Below are 24224 nucleotides of genomic sequence, written 5' to 3' on the forward strand. Positions count from 1 at the left end.
GGCATATCCTCTCCTTGGGTCAAGAATTTCGATCAGGCCAACAGCCAAAATGTATCCCACCAGTGCTCAAAATGCCAACCATGTATCCTGTGGGAATGGATGTGCAGTAAGGGGTTCTAGTGGGTAGGAGGTTTCGAGTAGCCAGTCATACCATACTGGAGGCAATAGATTGACAGACATCTGCCCCCGAATTCAGGCAAAAGCCAAAAGGAGAGAGGAGTTAGATTCATCTCCTGGAACATAGGTGACCTCAGGAAACATCTGATATTTCCTGAATGGTGTAGCTTCATTCCGGGTTATGATGTGGTATGCTTCCAGGAAACCTGGGAATTGGGTATGATCTTATTTCAGGGGTATGAGGTATTCCATGTGCTGGCTAGCAAGGGGTCAAAGGGCAGGCCGTTTGTTGGGTTAGCAACATGGATTAGCACTGCTCTTCACTGGCACATTTCTAATATTGAGTCTAATTCTCTACATGTCCAGTATATGGTGCTCAGTCCACCAGGTGCTCAACCATCGGGTAATAAGTAAAAACATGAATCACGCAATTGAATTGGCAAGGAATCTTGTAGAAACAAGAGAAACACATGAGGGCATATTGGTCGGTGACTAGAACCTGCAAACTGAGCCCCTCTTGGACCTGGAGGAGGATTGGGATGATTACGATGAGGTATGGGAGATCCCTTCCCTAGATTCATTTGCCGGCCCCTGGTTGTGCTGCCACCCTTCTTGGCATGGGTCTAAGGGCTTGTAATGGGCGCTTTGGACAGGACCAGCCAGCAAAACCTCCTTTTCCAGGAAACCATAGCACCTCGCACACAGATTACATTCTTCCATCTATGAATCTGTGGGCAAACGCAAAAGTCTTTGAAGTCCGGGAAAAACAGGGAAGTGACCATAAACCACTGTCCCAAACATTGATTAACTTCGGCAAACACAAGAGCAACCATAGTAGTAATCCTAGTTACTCTGTCCAAATCCAGGGGCATTCCAAACAGAGAATTAACCATACCTTAACCTTGACTCATTGAGACCAAGTATCTGCAAGTCGATCCTGCCCGATTTGGAAAGGCTCCCATCAATGGATCCTGGTAATGTTAATACCTACCCCATATATGATAATCTGGTCTCGTCCATACAACCTTTTGTCACCAGGTCCAATAAGAGTATAAAGAAACGCGCCATAAAACAGAACACCTGGTTTGATGACGATTATGAACTGGCTAAGCTTGATATTCTAAATTGCCTAAAAAGACACCAGGGCTTTGATAGAACGGCATTGAGGTGTCACAGGGCAAGGTATACATCCCTGATAAAGACTAAAAAAAATAAATTAAAAAAAAAAAAAGAGGACCATGTCTGGCGAGAATGGGATAAATTGCATGAGGCACCCAATCTGGAAATACTAGTTCATTTTGGAAGATAGTTAGTGGGTATAAATGGAAGGATGAGAAGGGAATGAGAAGGATGTGGCTGTCAACATCAGTCCAAGTAACTGGCGAAAACATTTGCAGACCCTCTATGTAATGGGGGTTCCACCAGATACCCAGGGTACTACATCACAGTACTGGAATAGATGGGATACCTCGGGCCCAATCCAATTTGAGATACAGGAGATTAATAATGCTATCTTTTCCCAGAAAGACCCAATGCCGATAGAGCTAATTAAGGATGAACCAACTGTTTGGGTGCCTGTGTTATGGCACCTTTTCAATACAATTCTTAGATTTAATACGGTCGCCTCCTCCTGGCAAAATGCAACAATATTTCCGATCTATAAAAAAAAGGAGGGCAAGAAGATCCGGGAAACTGTAGACCAATCTCCTTATTGGACAGCGTGGGGGAAGCTATTTGCCAGAGCCATCTATGAACATCTCCAGACATTGGTGATCCAGGAAGATGCGTTTGACCACCTCCAGGCAGGGTTTTGGCCAAAAATAAGCACCATGGACCAGGCATTTCACGTACATCTGCGCACGCATAAATACAGAGTCAGGAAAAAACATGTGTTTACTGTGTTCATCGGTCTCAGGACTGCGTTTGACTGCGTGTCATGGGAGATGCTGTGGGCATTCTTGGCTAAGAGGGGGTACTAGCCAACCTACTACAAATAATAGTCCAACTTTATTCTATTAACAATGCTTCAGTGCGCTGGGAGTCGGGGGGGTGAACTAACTGATCCCTTTGCGGTGTCTATGATGTGTCTTGCCCCCCCATCTGGTTCTTGTTATATATTGACAAAGTAATATGCTACGTGAGTGAATTGCCAAGATTAGCCGAAATTAGGCCATGAAGTGGTCCCAATGCTCCTTTTCGCAGATGATGCTGATCTCCTATACACATCCGGGAAGTGGCTTGCAATCACCCTCGAAGCCTTTGCAGAGGAATGCTGCGAGCTTCATTTCGAGATCAATATTGGGAAAGCAAAATCATTAGTCTTTCGTCCCAAACTAAAAAAAATCATGAAACTCGCAATGAACATCAATGGATCACCAGTGGAACAGGTGCAATGTTACGATTACCTTGGGGTAACATTCAATGATCAAGGTAATTGGACATTGCAGAAAAATACGGGCAGTCTATATGGAGACTTTTTACCACTCAGGGCCAGGGTGCCATCACCCTGGCCCTCACAATGTATGTCGCACAGGCAAAATCAGCTGCTATGTATGGGGCAGAGATCTGGGGTCACTCGACCGGTAATAAATTGGGCCTGGTTGAAAGACGCTTCCTGAAAAGGCTGCTTGGGCTACCAACATCGTGCCTGGGAAACCCTGTTTATCTGGAATTGGGCCTTAGGGAAATCCAGAGCAATGTCACTCAGACCGACACTCTATTGGCTCAGATTATGGCTAACTTCCGAGCTTAAAATATACTGTGAGGAACTAATACACAAGTTGGAAACCGAGGGTAGTAGATCTTTATCCTGGTTTACACACGTCAAAACATCCCTGTTGGACATGAACCTGGGATATCATCCCAGGTGGCATAGAAAAAGTGAAAAGAACCTCACGGGAGATAGCCGAAGTGAAATTGGTTAATGCGTGCAGTGGGTTGGCCATGGGAATTACCAGCACTGGGAGTTTGAAAAATACTTAGACCTGGTCAATCCCCCCCTTCCACCACCTTGTACCTGAAATTTAGATTTTCTCAACTGAACCTGCCTTACCGTACTACAAAGTGGGAGCCTGTCGGAAATTATGTTTGATATGGGGTCTCGGCCGGGAATCCATTGGCCACTTTTTGTTCTTTTGTCAAGGCTTTCGAGTGGCAAGGTGTAAGTTCCTAAAGACAATTTGTAATGCACACAGAATATGCTGAACAGGTGATGCTCTTTTGCCCCTTAAGAGCAGCAATGACATACATTTTGTGGTTTTTTCAGCAAGCTACATTCATCAAGCATGGCGCACAAGAGCAAGAATACTGAAAGCCGGGGTACTTGGGAACATGCTACCATGTGAATACATTAACCACTACTTATGTAATGGGATATGCACTTTATTGCTTTTGCACTCTGATGTTGCTGCTAATACACTGAGTAATGCATTTCCCAGCAATTTTTGCAATTTTTTTAGGATTGGGCACAATAATTTGAAGGTGGTACCCGCTTTTCTAGGTTTTCCCCAATGACTCAGCACTTGTTTAAGTAATAAGGTTCCCCTTTCAAAGTTACTGTAGAACCGCTTTGGCCTTCTGAATTCCATTTTACAGTGTCCCATTGGTTGGCAAATTGTTTTTATATAGGTGGACAATTTTTATTGATATAGCTGAATTAAATACATTTTTCAATATACAAATCTTTACAATAAAAAAGACAAAAAGAACTGACAGAAAAAATAAAAACAATATAAAATAACTAAATAACATGCAGCTTAAAGAGTTAAATTCATTGAAACGGTAACATTTACAATCGCTATTTCCAAGGACACATTAGAAGTACATAACAGAGTGGACCATCTTTGTGCAGCGTCTAACATTCCTAAATGAGTACAATGATGGGCAAAAAACTTCAAACGTTCACAGATGAAAGAAGGACATAAAGACAATAAATGCTCAAGTCGCTGATCTCTTAGTTTAAACAAAACCGACAGAAATTCAAATCTTCTGTGATTAGATTGCGCCTCGACAAAATCTCACGGGTATGCCACAAATTGAAACGCATCCGTAATATTCCAGAGCGTGTTTTTGGGGAAGGGAATTTAAGCAGGTAGGGTTCCACAGAGCCAGCCCTTTTATGCCTGAATCTTTCAAGGGAGGCATCTTTGTATCACAAACAGTCGGTTCTGGTGTTAATCCAGTCATTACGATAAATCAAGCCTTTGGCTCGGTCAGAATTGGAAACTAAAACATCAATAGTTACTTCAGCTTGTGTCAAGATGGCATAGATATCTTGCAGCCAACATTTAACAAAATTGTGGTTAGTTGTAAACACATAATCTGATAGATATTTCAACATGTTATTGTCATGAGTAGACATCAGGCATTTGCGAAACAAGGCACAGATCTTCCAATGATACTGCGCATGCAAGGAAATTATACCCAATTCATAACGTAACCAGGGCCCTGGAACACACTGGGGAAGATGGAGTACAGCTTTCCAAATTTAGCCTCCAGTTTGTCTAAGACCTTAGTAGACCATGGTAGTTGGGCTTCTAGACCATATAAAATGCAAGGAATGGCTTTTTGCTTCCAATAAATTACAGCTGGTTTAAGGGTGAAGGTACCGAAACAATGTAGTATGACCTCAGTTTGAGAGATAGCTGTATCCAATTTCTGGGTCATAGTCCCAAAATGGCCAGAGTCTGAGGCATAGCCATCAAATATCATTCCCAAATAGGTGTAATTTGGGACTACCACCAAATTGGTTTGATTAATGGTCCATTTGAATTGGTTTGTATTGGAATTCTTGGGGCCATAGACCACAATTTGTGTTTTGGTAGTGTCGAGTCTCAATTAATTTCTCTCTGTGTAGATGTTAAACACATCAAGTAGCTTTTGTAGACCAATTGGGGTTTTCGAGATGAGAACAAGGTCATCAGCATGCATGGGAGTTTGAATAGGATTATTATTCAATTTCGGGGAATCTGACGGGATTGCTTCAAAGACTTTGTGCAGAAAGTAATTGAAAATTGCAGATGCAAGTAGACATCCTTGTTTAAGCCCACATGCTGTTGGAGTCGCTGTGGACAACAGACCTTCTTAAGTTAATCTGATACGGATGGACGTATGGGAATGAAGTAAGTAGATAATGTGTAGTATTGTGTGAGGACAGCTATCTCGTTTCAATTTTGATATCAGAGGAGGCCGAGAAATGGCATCGAAGGCGGTGTGCAGATCTACGAAGGCAAAGTAGATCGCCTGTTTTGATGCCTGTGACTGGGATTTTATTGCGTTGGGGCAGAGCAGATGTACATTAGTGCACATGCCTTCCAAGAAACCCGTCTAAAATGGGTTTCTTCTATTGGTGGCCTTTGTCCAAGCATTAAAGTCACGAAGGACCAATGTAGCAAAAATCTTGTCGGGTGTGTCTAGGAGTGCAATTGGTCTATAATTGTGCGGTAGGGTACGGTCACCCTTTTTATGGATGGGCACAATTATAGAGGTTTTCCATGAGGGAGGAATGGATCGCGATGAAATAATCTGCTGAAATAAGCCACTCAGAATTTCAGCCCATGCAGATGGGTTAGTTTTGAACATGAAGTTACTAAGTCTGTCAGGGCCCATGGCCCTTGAAGGACTGATCTTCTTGATGTAGTCTTCTAAGGTGGCTGGAGAGCATTCTAGTTTCTACCTTTCTTGGTTCACTGACAGATGAGCAGAATGTGAGAAATTAGGATCTGCATACAATTTGGAGTAATGTAGAATCCATTGTGCCTCGTGACATTATGGGATTGTATTAAGGGTTGAGTCTGTTTCCTGCAATAGCTGATAGCAAAGCAAATTCATAGTTTTTCCATGCTGGCGTTGTTGTAAGCCAAGTTTCCTGTAATGCTATAACATTGTATTCAATCGGAAAATTGGAAATGGATGCTTGCAAATGTGAATGGCCACGAGTGTTCCAACTCGTGATAGAGAAAGAGCAACATAGTGGTTCTACTAGTGGTTATGACATAGTGGGCATTCAGAATTGACTGTGGTGGAATCGATTGTGGTCATGTTTGCAGAACTCTTGTAAATGTCAGTGGGCATCTGTGTTGGGTCATTTCTTGTAGTCATACGAGCTGGATCTTGAGCCACCAAGAAACCCATGTTGAAAAGCTGCATTTTGGCCTTCCAAATTGTGTTCAGTGCTACCCCAGAAGGAATCTAAAGTCGCACCACTGAACATGTGGTATCGGAAATAAATTCTATCTGTTCAATGTCCAGGGAAGAAACGTCTTCTAACTTAACTAGCTCTGAAAAGAGGTTACACACACTGTGCCTGTTCAGGTCATGTCTTAAAGCTTCCCTCCCGGCATTTTAGAATCAAAGAATGACAATTTGAATTGCTTGGAGTTGTGTGCTGTGCCACAGTCAAAGGCACACCTTGTACATTGATGTTGTGGTTTGAGTAGTCAGGTCTTAAAGACAATTGAATATTATCCGGGTATGATGGTACAGGAAGACTACTGACTCGAGTAGTTGGTAGTGATTGCTGGGAATTAAACACGTTCCCTTGGCCATCCCATTGATGCAATTGTGGTCCAGCTCAGGGGGAGCATGACTGGGAACATATAAGTGGACAATAATTAGGATCAATTGGGATTCTATTGAGGCATATATATTGGTGAATATGAGAACAGCTAGTTGTTTTTAGAATGTCGTTTTGTCTGCTAATTTTTTTTGTATAACACGACGGCACATTGTCATGTATCACATGACAAATTGTCTTATCCTGAGAAGCAGTTTTAATTGATTTTAGAATGTTGCTATGTACCTATATTTGCCCTTTGCAGAAATAGATGGGGAAATTAGATGTTTAATAGGTGTATTAATTGCTGTATTTAGTTTGTATTATTTTTCTTAACATTTACCTTTTCTAAAAGAACTGTCATATCATGTGTTCTTGGCTAACGACACAATGATGAATAACGTTTAAGTTACGTACCTGTAACTATTGTTCTTCAGCATGGGTCTGGCATCGATTCACATGCTCATGAATATTCCCAGTCAAGCTGGGAATCCTCGGTAAAAGAAAATAAACGGTTTAATTTTCACTTAAAAAAACAAAAATGTCTCCTCTAAATCAATTTCTCATCTAAACCAGTCACTGTCCTTGGGGTAATACTGCCCCCATCCAATGACAATCCTCTCCCTAAGCCCCTCCTCTGACAGCCATCTTCAGATTTGGGAAGCAGGGAAAGTGGCAGTATGACCAAGAAGAGCCGCAGAGGGGTCGGAGGGAGGGTTCGCATGCGAATCCATGCTGGAGAACAATAATAACAGGAAAGTAACAAACCTTCTCCAGCATGGGGTCTGCCCTGGATTCACATGCTCATGAATAACAAATACATAGCAGTACAACCTTACACAACCACAGGAAGCAATTAACTCTTACCTCTGGAACAGGTTCACCCCAAGCAAACAGGTTGCGTAGCACTGCTTGGCCGACTCTGGACTCCTCCCTGTAATCCCTGTTGATGCAGTAGAACTTTGTGAAGGTGTGCGTGGACCTCCACGTAGCAGCCCTGCAGATGTCCAGCAGGAGCACACCAGACAGGAACGCCATCGTTGCGGCGATCGCTCTGGTGAAGTGGGCTCTTTGACGTCTGGGCAACCAATGACAGTGCATGATTCAGCCGGAGAGCCACCTTGATATGGAAGATATTGGACAAGGCCTTCCCATGGTTCACAGAACCAAAGTCCAAAAACAGTAGTGAAAAAATTCATCATGCATGTCACTTCGAATTTCAAGGCACGAACAACGTCGAGTGAGTGCAAGACACTTTCTGCCAGCAACAAAGGTTTCAGGAAAAAAAACAGGTAAAACCAAAGACTTGTTGAGGTGGAATTGAAAGTCAAGTACAGTTGCTTGCAGGATAGGGCCTGGATCTCACCTACCCTTCAGGCAGAGGTGATAGCCACAGGGAAAGCCTTTTTCCATGAGAGAAACGTGAGTGGGGCCTGATGCATAGGCTCGAAGAGGGCCCCCCCATGAGCCTTGTCAGAATTAGGTTGAGTTCCCATGCCGGGGCAGGAACCTTCACCGACGGGAAAGATCAGGAAAGCCCTTTGAGAAATTCCTTGACGAGTCGGTGGGACCAAAGTGAAGATCTTACTGGAGACCTGATTTAGCCGGAGATAAGATCTAGATGTACCTTGGAGGCGTGTTCCAGTATGGCCTTGGCCAAGGATAGCAAGTATGGAAGGATCTGTCGGGCCATGAGCCTCAGGAGGGGTAATCTTCTGTGACTGGCACCACCTAGCGAAACGCTTCCACTTGTAACTGTAGCATTTCAAGGTCGATGACCCCTAGCCTTGGCGAGGACCTCCATGCAGTGCGCAGGCGGTTTATAGTGATTATTTCGAATTACATTATTTTGAATGCCAAAATGTCGAAAAAATGTCACTGAAAAAAAAAAAAAAATGGAATCTTTTTTTTAAATTTTTTGTTTGAAATGGGGGTGTTCCCCCCAATCACCCCCTTTTTTTTTACACGCAAAACCAAAAAAAAAACTTGTAAATGAAAAAAGAATACATTTGTATTATTTATTTTTTTGGTAATATTTTTTCTACATTTTTGTCATATATGAAGTGGATACCTCAGTAGGCAACTCATATCCTCTAAACACTACTAGGGCTGCAGGAGCCAAGCCCCCAGGTTCAGCGATCCTGGGTTGTGATGAAGGATTGCACCTCCACCTCTGGTGAGAAGATACGGAACCACTGGCAGCTTGACTGGATACCAAATTTGTCTTGGTCATGCCGGAGCGATGAGAATCATCTTGAGAATCATCTTGCATTGACACCGAGTGTGTTTATGACTCATAGCAGGAGAGGGAATGGAGGAAACACGTACAGAAACAGCCCTTCCCACGGGAAGGAGAATGCGCCCCCAGGCTCCTCGGCTGGTGGAATCTGCTGGCAAACTTCTCGCATTTGGAGTTCGCTGCCGTTGCAAACAGGTCGATCTGGGGTGTGCCCCATTTGATTAATAGGCGGTGCAGCTGATCCTGACGAAGCTCCACTCGTGGCAGGCGTGCAGTTCCCTGCTTAGGGAGTCTGCAATGGTGTTCTTGACTCCCTCCAGGTGGAGATTGACGAGGAACATCCCCTGTCCGACAGCCCAGCGCCACACGTCCTGAGCTTCTTTGGAGAGCGCTGGAGATCGAGTGCCCCCCTGCTTCCTGATGGAAAACATGGTGATGGTGTTGACGCAAAGATCCTCAGCACCTTGCCTTTTAGAGACCGTAGAAACAGCTTGAGGGCCCAGAACACTGCAGTTACTCCAAGATGGTGATATGATGATCCTTCTCCTGCAGCCACATGCTTCTGGCATGCAGACGTCTGGTGTGCGCTCCCCAACCATCTAGGGAGGCGTCTGTGGTATGGAGGGTTTTGAAATCCGATGTGTATGCCCCACCATCCTATCGCCCAACTGAACTCTTTGTTGGGAGAGATCTTGTCTATGAAGCTTCCAGACACCTGTATTCAGCGGGCGTCCAAGAATTCCTATAGGGGTCGCATCTGCAACCTGCAGAGACGAAGAGGTAAATGCAGAACAGCATCATGCTCAGTAACAACTTGATGGCCCGCACTGTGGCGGTCTTCCTCGACGACAGCCGTTGAACCTTTCCTTGAAGGCTGCTAACCTCTCCTCCAAAGGCGACGCCAGGCAAGACACCTTATTGAGTCTGGCACCTAGGAACAGTGCGTTCTTTGATGGCGTTTAGCAGGACTTCGGATAGTTAGTCTATATAGTCTAGATAGCTCTATCACTCCTTTTCACAGCATGGCTTGTACCTCTTCCAGAAGCTGAGGGATGTGCTGCTGTTAATGGGGAACCAGGGGGATCCGCAGACACCTGTGTTGGAACTCCAGGGTGTGTCCTTGGGCAAGAGCGCCCAGCACCCATCTGTCTTTCTCCACTCACTGACAAACCTTGTCAGCCGCCTCCCACCGGAGTGCACGAGTGGGGGACCAAAGTCCCAGTCGGTTTAGGCTTCCTTCATTGCCGGAGTCGTACCCTGCGGCTAACAGCAACGCTATCCTCTGCTACTGTAGGCCTGGGAACAGCCTCTGTAGGCTTCTTGCATTGAGGATCTGGAAGGCTGTCGGTATGATGTGGGGAACCCTTTTGAAGGCTGTTCTGCTTGCCTCTCAGTCATTAAGTAGATAAAAAGGAGGATACACAGTCACAGTGAAGGAGTCTTCAGTAGATTTATTCCAGTTACATAGATCATCAATTGGTACACAGGATCTTCAGGAGATTAAGAGTAATCAGGATAAGAGCCCACTGGCTCCCACCACCCAGGCTAACATCTCAACTGCCTTGGGCTGGAACCCACTCAACCACACACATTCCATACTCACCATTCCAAGCATACATTCCACAGATGACATAGGTCCAAGCACACCTCATACAAGCAGGAAGGAAGACCAAACCCTAACAAAGACCTGCTCGAATTCCCATGGAGGAGTGAAAAGAAGACAAATGGTGCTGTTCGAGAGTGCCCAGGGAACGGGTCGTCTCTGTAATAGTCTTGATAGCCTGGAGGGCGTCGTTGACAGCCTTCCCAAAAAGATTCTGTCGAAGGGCATGTCCAGCACCTTTGCTTGGACCTCCTGATGGAAATTCGTGGCTTTCATCCAACCTTGTTGACGAAGGCAGACGCCGTTCCCCATTTGCTAGAACCCTTTGTCAGCGACGTTCAATGCCACTGTGATGTCGTGATCAGACGCCACTTCCCCTTACTGGAAAAGAGTGATGGCCTCCATCTTCTTATCGTCGGGGAGGATCGGTCCAAGCTTGTACCACAATTCCCTGTCGTACCTGGCCAGGATCGCCAGTGTGTTGGCGGCCTTAATAGTGGACGCCACAGTGTAAATCACCTACTTTCCCATGGTGTCCATTCTTTTCCCATCACTGTCCGGAGGGACCGAAGACGACGAGGACGGGGTTGGCTGACCGTTTTCTCGCAGCCACCAACACCACCTGATACGGCTACGGCTGCAACCTCAGGCACTTAGGTGCGGAGACTGGAACTCTATATTTCTCCTCAAGCTTATCCTGTTTGGCTGGCGCTGTGCAAGGGTTCTTCAGGAGTGCCAGGCCCACAACCTAAACATTGTCCAGGAAAGGCACCACCATGATGGTCTTCCTCTTGGCCTCGCCCCTTTTATGCAAGAAACCCTCCTTGGTTTCTTCGGGCACACGCTGGAATAGCTCGGAGGCCCTGGCGATCATGGAGTGGAACAATCCCACCTCATCCGGTGGGTACACCCTATTTGAAGCATCCAAATGTGGCAATTCACTGCTGCGACAAGGTCTTCGTTATCATCCGTCATCGTGGCTGTATCCGTTCACGTACCACTGTCTGGGTCTGCTGCAGAAGAAGGTGCCCAAAGTGGTGAAGGAGGTTGAAATGGGGGCGTAGGAGGATGTTTTCCTCTACTTCGCGCGAGTCTGATCGGGTAGCTGGGGAACCAAAGCTACCAGAACAGGAGGCATCCTCATCTGGACCTCTGACACCAAGGTGTGTAGAGTCGACGGAATATCCAAGGAAATGTCCCTCGAATAACAAGGCAGAACAGGAAAACTAGGCACTGCACCGTCATCGTCCTCCTAGTCAACGTCCTAGTGGGCCGTATGTAAGGACTCTTTATCTTTGTCGTCCGTGGACAAGACCTCCATGGTTTGGGGTGACGGCCTGGGAGGGCCGTTTCAGGGCCTCTTTGTCATCCCCCTTTTCCATCGTGAGGGTCTTGAACCGGGGCCTGAGCCAGTTTCACCCCTTCTGGCATTCCTGCAGACTTTGGCAAAGTCACTGCGGCGGTGTCGCGCCTTAGGGTAGGGACACTGAGCCGTGGGAGCCACCCTCATAGGATCAGCACCCGTAGCTGTCGAGGTAGCAGTAGTCGTGGACGGAGCCGCTGACAAGGTCTTTCCCTGTGATGGTTGAGCCTGCTTGGGCTGCATGGCTTTCTTCTCCTCCGTCCGTGGCTTCTCGGATTTCTCATGCAGTTTAGCCGCGCTAGATGACTTCCTCTTTGAAGAGGAGCTTGATGGTAGACTGGCAATGGAGGCGGAAAGTGATGGCTGATCGCACCCCATCCACTTTGGGACCCACTCCTGTGGCGAACATGGTGGACTTGCGGCTCTTGGCCTGTCTTGGGCCCCCAAGGAGGAGGCGCCCTCAAAGGGTTTAAAACACAGCTCCTCAGACTGGCCGGTCCTGGGTGAAGATGACTCTGCAGGGAGTTTAGCCATGTCGCCAGCCATCTATGTCTGTCCTTTGTCGTTTTCTTGGAGAAACCGAAGAATATCTCGCACTCCTTGACTACTTCCTAGTGTTCCGGGTGCAGGCAATAGAGACATTGCAGGTGCTACATTCTGTAGCCCGCTTTTGGTGCAGGGCCTGAAGAGGGACCTTCCCTCCTCCTACGTCATGGTCAGAGGGCGCGACGTAGACCCAAGAAGCCTTGTCGAATCTTCGATGGATCTTCACCCTTGAGGGACGTGGAACTTCACTGACCAAGGGGCCCCCTTGTCGGCTGATTAAGAAAAGAGCACACAAGCTTCTTTATAACAAAAATAGAAATGTTTGCGTCAAAAACATGGAAAAACATACAAATAGCTTGGAGAGCAAACTCGAGGACTCCCAGCAGTGAAGCATGCAGTAAAAATCTGAAGATGTCTGCCAGAGGAGGGGCTTAGGGAGAGGACTGTCACTAGATAGGGGCAGTATGACCCAAAGGAGAGTGATCGGTTTAGAGGAGAAGAACAAGTTACTCTCTTACCTGGTAATGTTCTTTCGATGGGATGGTCCGACTACATATTCCATATCACAGCTGGGATGCTTCGGAACATTTTCGGCGTCTGCGTCCTGCGTCGATGACGTCGATACGCTGTCCTCGAGGGCCTCCGTCGAGCCGACGTCACCGGATGTTATAAGTAGGACGCACGACGCCCGTAGCCTCAGTTGGAGTTTTTTCCCCAGAACGTATGGCACCAATCGTCTGCCAGTATGACCACAGAAAACCTTGCGGAAACGTAAGCTGCAATCACATAAGAAATTCTGTAGCGGGGCAGGTAGGGAGGGAGCGATATGGAATACGTCATCGGACCATCCCATCGAAAGAACGTTACCAGGTAAGAGTAACTTGTTCTTCAAGGGGATTGGGTCCTCTGACGTATTCCATATCTATGACAGACTCCCAAAACAGTACCAACGTATCAAGGAGGGAAAAGAATTTAGAAATTTAGAATGCCCAATTAAATTGCAGAGGAAAGGACCGCCTTGCCAAAGGCCAGATCCTGCCCATGGATAGAATCTAGGAAGTAGTGTCTTACAAAAGTATGGACCGAAGCCCATGTGGCTGATTCACAGATGTTACGAATAGGAACACCTCTCTGCAGGGCAGTAGAGGCAGCCATACCCCTAGTAGAATGGGCCCGTAAGCCTACCGGAGGGTCCTTACCCGCCAAGAGGTAACATTCATAAATTGCCAAGATAGTCCATCTAGACAAAGTCTGCTTAGCGACAGCTTGTCCCACCGCCTTCCAGCATAACCTATAAAGAGCTGATCGTCCACTCTGACCCAGGACATGCGTGAAATGTAGAAACTTAAAGCTCTCCTAGGATCCAACCTATGGAGCCTCTCCTCTTCCTTACCAGGATGCGGAGGATGATAAAATGCCGGAAGAATGACCTTCTGGCTTAAATGAAATTCCGCCACCACCTTCGGAAGAAAGGAAGGACGAACCCTAAGGACAACCCTGTCCTTATGAAACACCGTGAAGGGTGGCTTAACAGAAAGTGCCTGTAACTCACTCACTCTGCGAGCAGAAGTAAACAACTAATAATACAGTTTTAAGGGTTAACAGTCTCAAAGGACAAGAATGTAAAGGCTCAAATGGAGCACCCATTAGGAATTTGAGAACAAGGTTCAAATCCCAACCGGGCACCTGGAAAGGTGACGGAGGAAACACATTAGTGAGCCCTTTAAGAAACTGAGAAATTAAAGGAATTTTGAAATAAGAACACTCCTCAGACAAGTGCTTAAATATGGACAGCGCCGCCAGGTAACCTTTAATGGTACCCACTTGCAGGCCCTTGTGGGCTAACGAAAGCAAAAAAGACAGAACCACAGGAATGTCACATGAAAAAGGAGCCACATTCTTAACCCTGCACCAGTCGCAGAACTTTCTCCAACAGCAACGGTACAGGGACTTAGTTGCAGGCTGTCTGGCCGAAAGCAACACCTCTATCATGTCTTCAGGGAGGTCCCAATCCTTATACCTCAACCTTTCAGAAGCCAAGCGTGAAGGTTGCCGGATCTGACCTCTGGATGGAGAACCTGACCCACTTCCCGTGAGAGCAGATTGTCTCGGTAGGGAAGACGGCGTGGAGGGCAGATGGACAAGTCGAGAAGGTCCGGGTACTACGGTCTCCGGGCCCAAGACGGAGCAATGAGGATCATCCGGGAACCAAACCTACGTAACCTCCGCAGCACTTGCGGGATGGCGGGGACTGGAGGAAACACTTACAGCAGTGGGAAAGACCACTCTACCACGAACGCATCCTCTAAGGCTCCTCTTGGAGGAAATTCCCGCGAGCAGAACCTTTCGCACTTACGGTTGACACTGGAGGCGAAGAGATCCACTTGTGGGGCCCACATAGGGTGAAGATCTCCAGGAGAATCTCCTGAGCCAGCTCCCACTCGTGAGAGATCGCGCTCTGCCTGCTCAGAGCGTCTGCAGTCTCGTTTTCATCTCTGGCCAGATGAACTGCCGAGATGGAAATTTCCTGCTGGATGGCCCAGAACCAGAGCTGCAACGCCTGTCTGCACAGAGGAAGTGACCCTGCCCCCCCCCCCTTTTTGTTGAGGTAGTGCATGGCCACTGTGTTGTCTGTCAGAATCAGGACATTCTTTCCTCGCACAGTCGGCAGAAAAGCCTTCAGGGGAAGCCTGACGGCCCTCAGCTCCAACAGATTGATATGGAGTCTGGACTCCAACGGAGACCAACGACCGCTGACTGTCAACTCGTTGACATGAGCTCCCCATCCCGTGAGGGATGCGTCCGTCACGATAGTCGCCTCCGGCCAGGGTAGCCAACATGGAGCCCCCCCTCATCAGATTGCCTTCGACGGCCCACCACAGAAGATCCTGGGCGACCGAGGGCGGCGCCTGAACGGGGTCCGACATCCTGCCGGAGGACTGTGACCACTGCATCTTGAGAGCCCATTGCAGAGATCTCATCCGCAACCTGGCCTCTGGCACCAGAAGAATGCAGGATGCCATGAGGCCGAGCAGTCTCAAGAACTCGAACGCCGGGAGACTCTGGGCATGTTGAAACTTGTGCACCATCTGCTGAATGTGATGAGCCCTCACCTGTGGAGGGAAACGCTGCCCTAGGGACGTGTCGGGCACTGCTCCGATGTACTGGAGCCGCTGAGTTGGCATCAAGTGGGACTTCTTTAAGTTGAGGGAGAAGCCCAGCTTGTGAAGGGAGTGGCAGGTGACAGACCGATGATCCAGGACTTGCTCAGGAGAGCGCGCCCTGATCAACCAATCGTCCAGGTAGGGGTAGACGGGAATCCCCCCTTTCCTGAGATACGCTGCCACCACCACCATGAGCTTGGTGAAAACCCTTGGGCGGTGGTCAATCTGAAAGGCAGAACCCGAAACTGAAAGTGCGAGTCGCCAACCGCGAACCTCAGGTACTTCGTGTGCTTGGGATGGATCGGCACATGAAAGTAAACGTCCTTGAGGTCGAGAGACACCAACCAGTCCTGAAGTTGAAGGGCCTGGAGGACTTGAGAGAGAGTAACCATCTTGAACTTGTCCTTCCTGAGGAGCTTGTTCAAACCACGCAAGTCCATGATGGGTCTCAATCCTCCGTCTTTCTTCGAAATCAAAAAATAAGGGGAATACCATCCCTTGTTCCTCTCTGCTACAGGCACCAGTTCTATGGCACCTTTCTCCAGCAGGGATTTTATTTCCTGCGCAAGGAGCGGATCCGGACTCCTCAAAGAGAGATTCCCTGGTGGATTGTCGTGAGGACTCTGCCGGAAAGGAAGACAGGAGCCGTGGGCTATGATCTCCAGATCCCACACATCTGAAGTAATGGCACGCCATTCTACAAGATGCTGCACCAGCCTTTCCCCAACCGGCGAACCATGGGACATGGCCTCATGACTGAGCTGAAGCGGCTGCGGCATTGCCTGAGGGTAAAGAGGCAACTGCCCGAGCGGCCTTGGCACCTCGAGTACCTTGTTTTCCACCTCTGGTACTCCTACGGTGGCCCCTTTGACTTGCAGCTCCTCTCGATCTACCAAAGGATGAGTAATATCGAAAGGAACCTCCCCTCCATTGCTGTCCACTAGGACGAAAAGGCGGAGGTTGGCGAACTGCAGCGCTCAACAACTTAGCTGCAGCTTTGGAGGTCTGCAACCTCTCAAGGCTCTCGTCAGCCTTGCTGCCAAAAAGATGTTCACCATCAAAGGGCATGTTGAGAAGCCGGGCTTGTACATCAGGAGCAAACCCCGACTTCCGCAACCACGCAAATCTGCGCATTTCGGTGCTCGCCGCCATGGACCGGCTGACGCAATCTGCCATGTCCAGACCCGACTGAACAGATTCACACATGGCATCCTTACCATCCTGAACAAGAACAAGAAAGCCATCCCATTCCTCCCCTTCGGGAATATGTCCAGCCGCCAAAGAGACAATTCCACAGAGTATGAGTGAAACGTGCTAAAGCACACACAGAGTTGGCTGCCTGTAAAGCCATACCCCCTGAAGAAAACACTTTCTTCGCCCAGCCATCAAAACGTTTGTCGTCCCTATCAGGAGGGATGGTAGGGTACGACGCCTGTTTTGCCGGGGCCATAGCTGCCTACACCACCAACCTCTCCAGAGTGGGGTGCGTATTCAAGTAGCTGGGGTCGCTACTGGCTGGACGGTATTTTTTCAGCAAAGACTTGCTCACTGCCAGGAGACTCTCCGGAGCAGTCCAAGCCGCTGTCACCCTTCTTTGCAAGGCCATATGGAATGGGAGTACCGGGTCAGTTGGGGTACCTTGATCAAGGATATCCGTCAGGTCATCCTGCAGAAAATCCACTGGTGGCGCAGACGACCCCAAGTATTCCGTCACCCTTGACATAAGGCGGCGGTACAAGGACTCAGCATGCGTACCAGGCTCAGACCTACCAAACTCAACCTCTGGAGAGGTGTCCAGACCACTGGTGTCGTGCAAGGACTGACGCAGGTCTTCTAGATGGCTAGGACCAGACATGAGTTTGTCAGGATGTCAAGGTATGGTTCTTCAGGAACCATACCTTCATCAGACCCTTCATCCACCTCAGAGAGGTAATCCAGAGGCTGGAATAAATCCCTGCATGAGGGCACAGAAAAAGGCTCGAATACAGGCCTTGCTGACTTCTGCAGGGCCCTTCTCGGAGTTTCCACCGGTCTCCGGGGCACCTCTGAAAAATCCTCCTCGAAAGGCGTCGACAGAATCGGCGTCGAGCGTGGTGCTGATGGCTTCAATACAGGCCTCGAGGGCGGAGCCCCGAGCGTGTCCTTCGACGGCCTCGGCCAGGGATCCATGATGAGGTTAAAATCCCCACTCAGGATCATCGCCCCCTCTGCCTAGTCATCCATGACCTCCAATACCCTACGGATGAATTTGACCTGACCTACATTGGGTGCATACAGGGTGGCCAGTGTAATCCGCATTCCCCGGGAGAATCCCTCGATCCCAAGAAATCGGCCCCCAAAACCCCTTTTAGTCTCTACCTCGGTAAGATGCAACGATTTTCCAAGGAGGATGCCAACCCCCTCTTTTTTAGAAGATTTGTGCGAGGCCCAAAAGTTCCCGCCTATTTCCCTTCCCTTAATCGCCGACTCAGCCCCCCTCCTGTAATGTGTTTTTTGTAAGAAGAGGACCAGTAGTTTTTGTTTGCGGAACATATTGCTTGTGAGAGATCGCTTATTCTGCGAGTTTAGGCCCTTAACGTTGAGCGTACCAATCCGGCCTTCAACCATGATCGTCGCTAACCAGAGCCTTAGAAATTCCAGTGTGGTTCCCTTGGTCAATCCCTATATATAACCCATAGATCCATGACGTGATGTTCCCATTGCCCTTGTCCCCAACCCTCCCCGCCTCCCGTGGTTTTCTTACCCATTTTGTAAGGCGTTTGTCACCGTCACCCCAGTTAGGGTCGAAATTAACAACGAACCGCCAGGGTTGCTACCGCAGCCCTGGGAAATGCAATAATATAGGACGTTCCCTTGACCCCTGCACTCAAAAATCTTTCCCCCTTTCGGCCAACATCGGGGTCGCGATAAAGGCCCCTGTCCCTTGAACCCCCCCCCCCCCCCAACGCCCACAACACTTGGTCCGTCCATCACGGCTGCGAGTACCCCTGCCGAATATCACTCGGCGTGGGTCTGATGAAGGCCCCCACCTTTCTCGAGGGCGAAACAGAGGGGACCCCGTCATTTACCACTAAATTAGCCTCTTACCAGTCAACTCTACAACTTTAAACCATGTCCTTTGAACAGAAACCCGGCAACCGCAGTGAGAACATAAGATAACATGCATTTTCCCCAGGTCATTAAGGTCCCCAGAGATAATGTGTACCGACTTCAGCACAATGGTTAAGCATTCAGCCCTCTCAGTGTGTTCATGTGGGACCTCCACGAACCACTTGGGGATGTCTAGTTTTCTGGAACTTTCGAGTGTCCTTGACTTTAAGCTTCTCCTGGGTGCGATTCGGGCCTTGGGGGGGCTCGGTTGTGATCCCCGTCGTCTCTGTTCTGTTCTCTGGATGTTCCCGGGCGGACCCCCACCAAGTCACCCGTGGTTCTCTGAATGTCCTCCTCTGTAATGAGCTGTTACCTCTCTCCCTGCCAATCAAACACCAGGTGGAAGGGATAACCCCAACGGTATCGGACCCCTTTTTCCTGTAGCCATCTGGTGATAGCTCTGCATTTTTTCCTCATCTGGAGTAGGAGGGCTGATAGGTCCTGATAAATTGTCACCCTGGAGTTTCCATATTGTAGGTCTCTCAGGGTTTTTGCCCTTTCCAGAAGCCTGGCTTTGTCTCTGTAATAGTGGAATCTCGCCAGCACTGAACGGGAACCCCTCCCATCCCCAATGGACCCTATCGAGCAGGAGCGCCTCTCCAGAGTCAGACCCTAGAACAATTCTGATGATGTCTTGAACTTCACCCTCCAAGCTCACTTTGGTCTCCCCCTCCGTCTCTGTCAGGCTGAAAATCCTCAAGTTGTTTCTCCTTTCCCGATTTTCCATGTCGTCAACCTTGAGTCGGAGATCATCCTCTCGACGTTGCAGATCCCTAAACCTTGTTTCCATTTGTGTTTCGAGGAGGTCCGTTGATACCTGGTTGTTTTCCACCCCCTCCATCCGGTCCTCCAGTGTGGAGGCCTTGGCCGTGAGGTTGGCCAGCTTGGCCCTCATGTCAGTCATCATACCTCTAATTTCGTCGAGGATCGTCTGGATGTTGTTTTGAATGGTGTTCATGTCTGGGGCTGGTGTGGAGGTGTGTGCGGATTCCATCTCTGAATGTCCTGGCGTAAACTGATATTTCGCGAGAGACTCTTTCCAACTCATAAGGTTCCACTCTCCCTAGGTCGCTGTGGCTTCTCGGTGTGCCCTCTGATGTCCTCCTGGTATCACGGTTTGTTCGCACACCACCGCTGTGGTCTGTCTAATGGGATATGTGAGGGGCGGATCTTTGACATTTTCCGGACGCGTTCTGGGTGAGCAGCAGTCCCTGGTCCCCACCTTACAAGTTGCTTCTCTAATCACCCCAAGTTGAGCGCCAGTGGTCTAGTACTTGTGGATCAGTGCCCTGGAGGCAAGCTGCTACCCTTCTTGGTAGTCCACTCAGGGGCCCAGGCGGCCTTTTGTTAGCGCCACAGAGACTGGAGTCAGAGTTCTCTTCCTTGATCTAGACCACTCTGCACGTCCTCGCTGTGCCTCCCCAATGTGGTGAGGAAGTAGAGTGTTTCCAGGGGGCTGCCTCTGCTATCCCCCCGGCGCTGGGCACCACTTCCGGCAAAGTTCCACTGAATGTACAGATTGGGGTGGGGGGCCCGCTGGGCTGGGGGCCGGCCGTGTGCTCACCTGGGTTCAGCTGTGCAGGAGGGCAGTCAAGGCCGACCCCCTGGCGATATTGGGGGGAGGCTCCAAGGCCCACGTGCGGCTATCTTCCTATTGGGGGCAGCCCCGGTGGCCGCTCCAACACCTCCAGGCACCCCTGCTTCTGGGGGAAAGTGAGAAAACGAGATTCCTTTGAGAGTGGGCCTTTTTGGCAAGGTCCTGAATGTGCGGGAGGAAGGAAAGAGGAGTCAAAGATGACACCAAGGTTTCTGGCTTCAGATGACGGAGAAGGTGAGAGAGCCCATAGAAGATGGCCAGAGGTAGCAGGATTCCCAATAGGAAGGATCTCAGTCTTGCTGGCATTGAGGCAGGGATCATTGGAGGTACACCAGGACTGGATTGCAGGTAGGCAGTCAGGAATGATGAAGGAAGTAAGGAGAGGACCAGAAGGAAGGTTGAAGAGTTGTGAGTCATCTGCATAACACTGGAAGTTAGGGAAAAAGATGGAAATGAGGTGTGCAAACAGAGCAAGATAGGCGTTAAAGAGCCAGAGAGAAAGGTTGGAGCCCTTGGGCCAGTTACATGTCTTTACCTCGAGAAAACAAAATCATTAAAGGCAAGTTTTACAGATTTTCTTTTACCAAAAAATGTTTCACTGAATTTACATACATAAAGTGAAAAGAGTTTATACACGAAACACTTTTACCGTAACGAGTTTTGGTATATAAACACTTAATTTGTTTTTAATGTTAAATCGGTAAATGCACTTTATGCAATTTAAAACATTTTTTTTAAAAAGAATCGGTGCACAAGTCAGTGTCAGCAAGTAATTTCAGAACTGGACAGCGCTCGATGGCTTGCATACAGTCATCAATGAAGTTCAGCAATGGACAGCGATAACTTTTGATTTTGTTTTTTAATTGGGTGGGTTCCCCACAATCCCCCATTTTATGCCCTTAAAACCCCCCAAAAATTCGAGATCTTTTTCATCTTAAAATATTTACTGAGACTTTTTCACTGAAAAATTCAGTGAATAATTGTTTCGATGAAAAAGTAAATATTTTTAAGCGCTCAATGAACATTTTTGGGTAAAAAGACTGTACACCCTTTGGGACGCCGCAGGTGGAGATAGCGGTGGTGGAGGAGAAAGAGCCTGGAATAACCTGGGTTGGACTGTCATTGAGAAAGGAGATCAGCTAGTCCAGTGCCCACTCCGAGATACCTGGGGTATCGTAGAGCCGTTTTATGAGGATGGAGTGGTTGACTATGTCAAATGCAGAGGAGAGATCAAGTAGAATGAGACCAGCTGGAAAGTTGCAGTCAAGAGATGCAAGCAGTTCCTCACGGGTGTTCAGAAGAGCAGTTTCCGTGCATCTGGATGCTCGGAATCCAGATTGATGGTCGTGTAGGCAACCAACAAGTTCAGTGTGCTGGGTCAGTTGGCGAAAGACCAGCTTCTACAAGAGTTTCCCAAGGAAGGGGATGATAGAGATGGGGCGGTAGTTGGCTGGACAAGACAGGTCTGCAGAAGGTTTTTTCAGGAGGGGGACCACACGGGTGCGCTTGAGGTAGGAGGGGAAAGATCCAGTAGCAACAGAGTGGTTGCAGAATTCAGCAAGTGCAGGGGCAAGAAAGCCAATATTGTCCTTAATGGTTCTTCATCATTATGATGCCATGCTAATAAAACTGTAATACACTTTTGCATGTCTTGAGATTGCCCTGATCTTAAAGATTGTATGCAATGAATATAGCATGCAATGATTAGCTCAATGCAAATTGAAGCTGTGTTTTATCATTAGCATGCAGTATGTATATTTCCTTCTCTGACGTTTTTCCATTATCAAGTGCTACTTTTGAGACTGATCTTAAATCATAAATATTCAGTTATGATTGTGTCTGGGGTACTATAGCCCAATGATACTTTTTGGGTTAGTAGTATGTACAACACAGCATCTCAGTGCCTATTCTTTCGTTCTTCAGTGATTATGCTTCCTACCAAAACCATCAAAAAATAATCATAAGTGCAGCCAAGACATGGAGTATTGTAGGGTTCACGTTAACATAGTAAGGCAGTCTCATTACAAACAAACCCTTTGTTGACGCCCAAAAATGTTAAAATCTTTACATAAAAGCAAATTTATTTCTGGCCACCAACCACCTCTATAACAGATTAACAATGCAAAACCATATATGCTTCAATTAGTCCATCCAAAAGACAGCAAGTCTCCCTTCTTTGGACTAGGATCTGTGCCGTCTCCCAAGAATTAGCACCAGAGGCAGAGAAGTCAGGATGCCTTAGACAGAGATGGGAGACCTATTTGTGACAGACATCTATCTGCCCAAATCCAAAGTTCTACATGGCTTGTGTTCTTGTTTTTCAGGTGCCCTCACGGTTAAGACTGAAAACGTACCTTGTGTGATAGGTCGATGACTCGCACCTCTGCGTACTCCATTTTCAGGATGCTGTTTTCAATCAGGAACTTGCTGCGCAAGTCATTGAAATAAGCGGTGCGCATGGGGTCTGCAGCCTGGTACAAGGAAAAAGATTTTCTTTTGTTACCATCTTTCTCTTTTTTCCTCTCTGCTCACAGGGTATCCTCCTGAGGGCCATGCCTAGAGAAGTTTGTTAACTTGAGTATCCAACATAACACATGCAGTATGTCACATGAACAGAAGGAGGTGGCCTAATGGCAATCCCTCATAACTACTTACCTTCAGGGTCTCAAAGTATTGGAGAGTTTCTTTCTCATAGGTCAAGGGATCGAGGGCTCGCATGAGGAGAATGATTGTCAGCAAACACCCTGCGCATAATGGAAAAGGTGAGTCAGAAGGCATCCATAAAATGCCAAACACGAATACATATATTTCTAGCAGCTAGGAACTGCCAGAAGTATCCAGTCTACATTTGTTTCTCTCCAGCTGAACTATTCTTTGTATCCCAGTTAATATTTCAGTCTCTGCACCTTTTAAAAGTCAGTTAAACTGTTAATTGTCTTCATTGCCATCATGTTCAGTTAGAAAATGTCAAGAGACAAACACATATGCATTATGATTGGTCTGGCAGAGGAAGCCATGTACTCCATGAAAAGATAGCTTTTGAACACTCATACTGGAGCTCCATCTACGTGTTTATTTAATCTGACCTTTCTGGAATTAGGCGGCATATGACGGCAGAGTAAAACAGACACTGCTGAGAGGGCAAAACGATGGATCAGTCTATGCCGAAGCATGTATGTTATTAAATCTTTTTATAACGAGTAAAGCAGACAGAGGTGCAAGAGAGCACTGTACAACCAATAAACATGGAATCAAACCACAAACAGAAATAAAATACACTAATAGATCAAAACCTAAAATGCATTCCATGAAAAACTAACAATTTACAGGAAAAGATACATCATTATAAGGCTTGTACCCAAAGCCTGGATTTAAAGATTGCTTTAAGGACAGTAGATAGCTGCCAAGTCTAAATACAATTCAGCACAACATTTCACGACTTGTAAAGGATTGTTTTAAAGTAGAGGCCTGACAGAACACCTGAACCTTAGGAGAGAAGGCATAAGTCCACTGAGAGTAAGACCCTTGAGGATTGACAGCTAGGTGGAAGGCAGGCCACTTTTAACTGGATTCTAAAATGGTCCATGCATTTGCCTTTAAAGATATCTGCATCAGGTCTCCGTAAAGACCACAATTAAAAAACAAACTTTTCCTCAGAATGCTTTAGGCATTCAAGGAATGAGGTCTACTTGATGGCACGTACATATCATACAGCCAGAGATCTTTGCTCAAAGCACAATAACTTGCTACATGTTTCAAAGACTTGGTAAAATATTTCCGAAATCAGTCCTTTTCTAAACATCAATGGTTTAAGTGCTCAAACACATAGGTATTTTTGTAGATCAGACAAATATGCTTAATACACAGCGCATCTTGGAATGCCACGAGACGC

General features: G+C 47.5%; 1 protein-coding gene across 1 annotated transcript in view; it reads right to left on the reverse strand.

Moving 5' to 3' along the window:
* The window catches only part of RABGGTA (Rab geranylgeranyltransferase subunit alpha), a 437416-nt gene that overhangs the window by 112542 nt on the left and 300650 nt on the right, over positions 1-24224 (reverse strand). The window contains exons 13-14 of the mRNA XM_069633985.1: positions 22988-23076; positions 22687-22803 (exon numbers count right to left, since the gene is read on the reverse strand). Of these exons, the coding sequence (XP_069490086.1) occupies positions 22687-22803; positions 22988-23076 (206 nt within the window). The remainder of the gene's footprint in view (positions 1-22686; positions 22804-22987; positions 23077-24224) is intronic.

The sequence above is a fragment of the Ambystoma mexicanum genome, chromosome 13 (genome assembly GCF_040938575.1).
Source record: "Ambystoma mexicanum isolate Mex_15411 chromosome 13, UKY_AmexF1_1, whole genome shotgun sequence".
Lineage (NCBI taxonomy): Eukaryota > Metazoa > Chordata > Amphibia > Caudata > Ambystomatidae > Ambystoma > Ambystoma mexicanum.